General features: G+C 37.1%; 1 protein-coding gene across 1 annotated transcript in view; it reads right to left on the bottom strand.

The window, feature by feature from the left end:
* Window positions 1-3,875, bottom strand: part of FAM98B (family with sequence similarity 98, member B) — a gene marked incomplete at its 3' end in the record, with an annotated part of 12,087 nt that overhangs the window by 7,913 nt on the left and 299 nt on the right. Inside the window, exons 2-4 of the mRNA XM_010017895.1 lie at window positions 3,462-3,610; window positions 2,527-2,661; window positions 1,667-1,845 (exon numbers count right to left, since the gene is read on the bottom strand). Of these exons, the coding sequence (XP_010016197.1) occupies window positions 1,667-1,845; window positions 2,527-2,661; window positions 3,462-3,610 (463 nt within the window). The remainder of the gene's footprint in view (window positions 1-1,666; window positions 1,846-2,526; window positions 2,662-3,461; window positions 3,611-3,875) is intronic.

Genomic DNA, 3,875 nt, shown 5'->3' with positions numbered 1-3,875 from the left:
AGCAGGAATCTGAACACGTATCCTACAACTGTAATAATGAAATAAACTGAGATGCCTTACAGCTGCAGAATACATTGTCCAGCCTTGACTGATGACGGGGCTATGAACACAAGAGCTTTGACATACCCCTGTCTGCCAGAGAACAAGAATACAACTGATATGAGAATCTATGCTATAACCCACATTCCTAAACACAACAGTTGCCCTAGATTAAGATGGATAAGCAGGATTTAAAGAAAGCCACCATCACAACCCAGAAAGAAGTCTGCATATGTAGTGGGAACAATACGAAAGGAGTGCTCAGACAAAAGAGCCGTGAAAACCTACTCAGAAAAATGCAAACCAAATTGTAAAAGCAAAATCATCCTAAAGTTCTTACACGCTCAGCTGTAAAAAGCAACCAAATTAATTAAAAGCTAGATGGAGACAAACATATTTGACTATTTGACCTTCTGTATAATCAGTGACTTTGGTAACATAAAATATTTATGGGATTGCTTTGGAAGTTCACATACTCTCTAAAAATAGTTTAAAAACAAAATAGTTACTAGGTTTGATACAAAAATATTGATTTCAAAATCTGCGGCATAAAAATATACAGTTATTCTTGCTGTCCTGACATTTTAATCCTCAGAAAACAGTGTTGGAATTGTTTCTTTATCCTTTAAAAAAAATTGAATGGATATAAAGCTTAGAACTAAATAGATCAAGCACAGTTAATAGCACAGGAACAGGCATCTTCACCATCACCTGGATGCTGCTTTTCCTAAGTGAATCTATTAAAGGTTCTGTCTTGCCACACTAAAGTCATACAGGGGTGAGAAAATCATGCAAGTAACAGACCCTCTCCCCAAAACCTCTGAATGTTCAACTGCCTGAGAAGGGGGAGGAGGAAGAAAAAAGAAGCATAACCATGTAAAATTACTTCTCAGCAGTACAGAGAGATTCATTCCATGTATCTCCCATAATTCTTAAAAGGGATCGGTCACCCACTCTCTCCACAAAATTTTTAGCTGCCTGACAGAGAAGATAAATTCCACCCCAAGAGCCTCTTTACCTTCTGCAATGAGGAAGTCAGATTAAGGATCACATCTGTGAAATGAGTTAGAAACTGGTAGGACCTGAAAAAACTGAAAAATCTATCCTGTTGAATAAAGTTTCAGTTGGCTTATTTTCTGGCTGTCAGTATTTCAAGCATTTTCATCCTCTTCTGCAACTAAGGAAATGGCACTATCAAGTCAACACCTCCAAGTAAGAAGTTCATATGCTAAAAAGCAAAAATTTAAGTATTGGATATTAAATTTAAATACATTCCAGAAACAACTACAGGTACATACGTGCACAATCAGTTATTACCCAAAGTCCTCTGCTTGCTGAGCACATTTGAATGGGTAACATGAAAACTGTGTTACTTTGACTCATGTCTTAAATTTGCATGGCAAAGTATGCCTCACCAGGTACATCACATCCTCATGGAAATGCTGCAATACTTCACCTCATAAATAAAACAGTTAAACACTAAGCTGGCTTTCAGAATAAAAATTCCTTCACACTTCTCAGATAGGGCTTTTATGGATTAGACTGTTGGGCCCTTACCTCTAAGAAGAATGCTTTCAGAGATAATGCCTGCAATTTAACAATTGAGAGAACACATAAAAGCCCATACCTTTTGTTCCACATTGGTTAACAAGGGAGGAATTTCAGAAGATGAGGAGTTTGGCAGGCCCAATGCATCACAAATAGCTTGCACTTCCTGGTAAATTTCATTGTGTTTTTCCAAATGAGAGCCTTTCTTTTTCTTGCTGTGCAGTATCTTTAAAGCCTGAAGTTCTGTACTTAGAAATACTAGAAAGAAAAGTGTCATTATGGCAGATTTAGAGACACATGAATATTTCTGCATACACATTCCCATACACAAATACAATTACACATTTATAAGACAACCCTGATAAAAAGGAGACTCTTCCTCAGTTCTCCCCTGGACAGGTCAGTATCAGTTTCCCATTACTTACCTGAACTAGCTCTCACCTGACTTCCTATCTTCAGTCTACACAACATACTTAACTGCTTAACCCACTTCTGTCACCAGACCCCTAGTTCCTTGGCTAGTTTTGTATTATTGCAATGGTTCCTGCTACTATTCCTTTGTCCAAGGCCATCTCTCAACCCTGCACTTTCAAATCAGGTAGCATTTCCTTTTAAGATGTCCAGAAACTTCTCAGAAAAACAGGAAGCAAAGTCTCGGTTTCAGAAGAGCTGGAACTGGATCAGGCGAGAGATGAGGCCTCAGTAGATTAAACCATACTTCACAAATAAAGTTTAATTTCTACTAAAATAGTTTCCTAATAGTTTTCTATTTTCCACTTCTGCACAAGTGAGCTGATGCATGCTCAGCTAAGTTGTATAATTGTACACATATACTTAAATACACATAAAGAACTATTTAATGTAAATTGTAGAATAACGACAGGGCATGCACATACAACACTGTATTCTAAATGGGAATAAAAAATGCTTGTAACTTACAAAGGAGTTTAAGACAATCTTCTTTTTCTCTTAATCTGTCTTTGATGTCTCCAGATACAAGTGATGAATACGGACAAGCCATTTCTCTCAGAAAGCCACTAATCTCAAGCTGGAAGCTCTCTATATCTTTATTGCCTATGAGAATAAACAAGTGCAAAGCTTTGAACAATGTGGTGATGCTACAGCAGTCTTTGAAGACTTTAATGCAACTGAACATCACTATGAAATGAACAGCTTATGTCACAAAGCAGCATATCAATGTAATTAATTTTCTGATGAACAAGTTGTAGGAGTCATGTACCCATTATTTCCAATAGTTGTTTTTAGTTTTACTACTTTTTTTGTGAAAACACAATCAACATAAAATCTCATCCAAGTTCCAATACTCAAAATAATCAGGTAGCAGTAACGAGCAACTTGCATATGCACACACAGTGCTGAAAAGAACACTGCACTGGACCAAGCAGCTGAAAATACTAGGCACTGGAATTTAAGCCACCAAAATCCCTGTAAGTTTCAAGGCCAGGCTGCATGAGGCTTTGAGCAAGCTGGTCTAGTGGAAGGTGTCCCTGTCTGTGGCAGGGTGGTTACAACTAGATGATCTTTAAGATCTCTTCCAACCCAAACCATTCTGACTCCATTAAAACATGATTACATATAACAACTACTCAAGGATGCTTGAATGTACTTTTTTTATTTATGTAGATCTAAAAAAACCCCAAACCACAAGTACCTTTTCTTTTTTTTTTATAAAGAATCTTCACAAGACAAGACTTAGTCTATGAGCCACATCAATTCAAGTATCAGCCTCAGTCTGACTACCCTTTGGCTATCTTCTACATTTCAACACTGTAAATTCACTATCAGCTGAACAATATGGGTCTAAATCCACTGATTAAATACTAAACTGCTTTAATAAAGTAACATTCACATACCATCTACTGCAGTGATGCTTTCTTCCATATTACAAAGTAACTTTATTTGGGAACCTAACCAAACACAAAGCTCAAAAAACTCTGGTGAAGACAATCCATTTTCTGCTGCTTTGTTCAGGGCTCCCTCCTCCAACAGAGGACCAGTGTACCTGCAGAGAGAGATAAACATTACTGATACGAACCCTGTTTACCATTAATATGTTTTAAAAGCATTTTAGCACAAGCTGGTTAGTAACTATACTGAAGTAATGAATCTTTTAAAGTTACTTTTGTCAAGGAATAACTGAGGCTTTTTTAAAACAAAAATGAGTGGTGAACAAAATGGTCTGTCAGAAAACAGGAGACAGGCATCCGCATGTATCACGTGTATGTGAAAACAGAGTTTCATGTCTCAGTACATGCTAAACAGACAAG

Source organism: Nestor notabilis, unplaced genomic scaffold (genome assembly GCF_000696875.1).
Source record: "Nestor notabilis isolate BGI_N333 unplaced genomic scaffold, ASM69687v1 scaffold17787, whole genome shotgun sequence".
In the NCBI taxonomy this organism is placed as follows: Eukaryota; Metazoa; Chordata; class Aves; order Psittaciformes; family Psittacidae; genus Nestor; species Nestor notabilis.
Note: the sequence above shows the minus strand (reverse complement) of the source record. Positions and strands in the feature narration are given on the sequence as shown.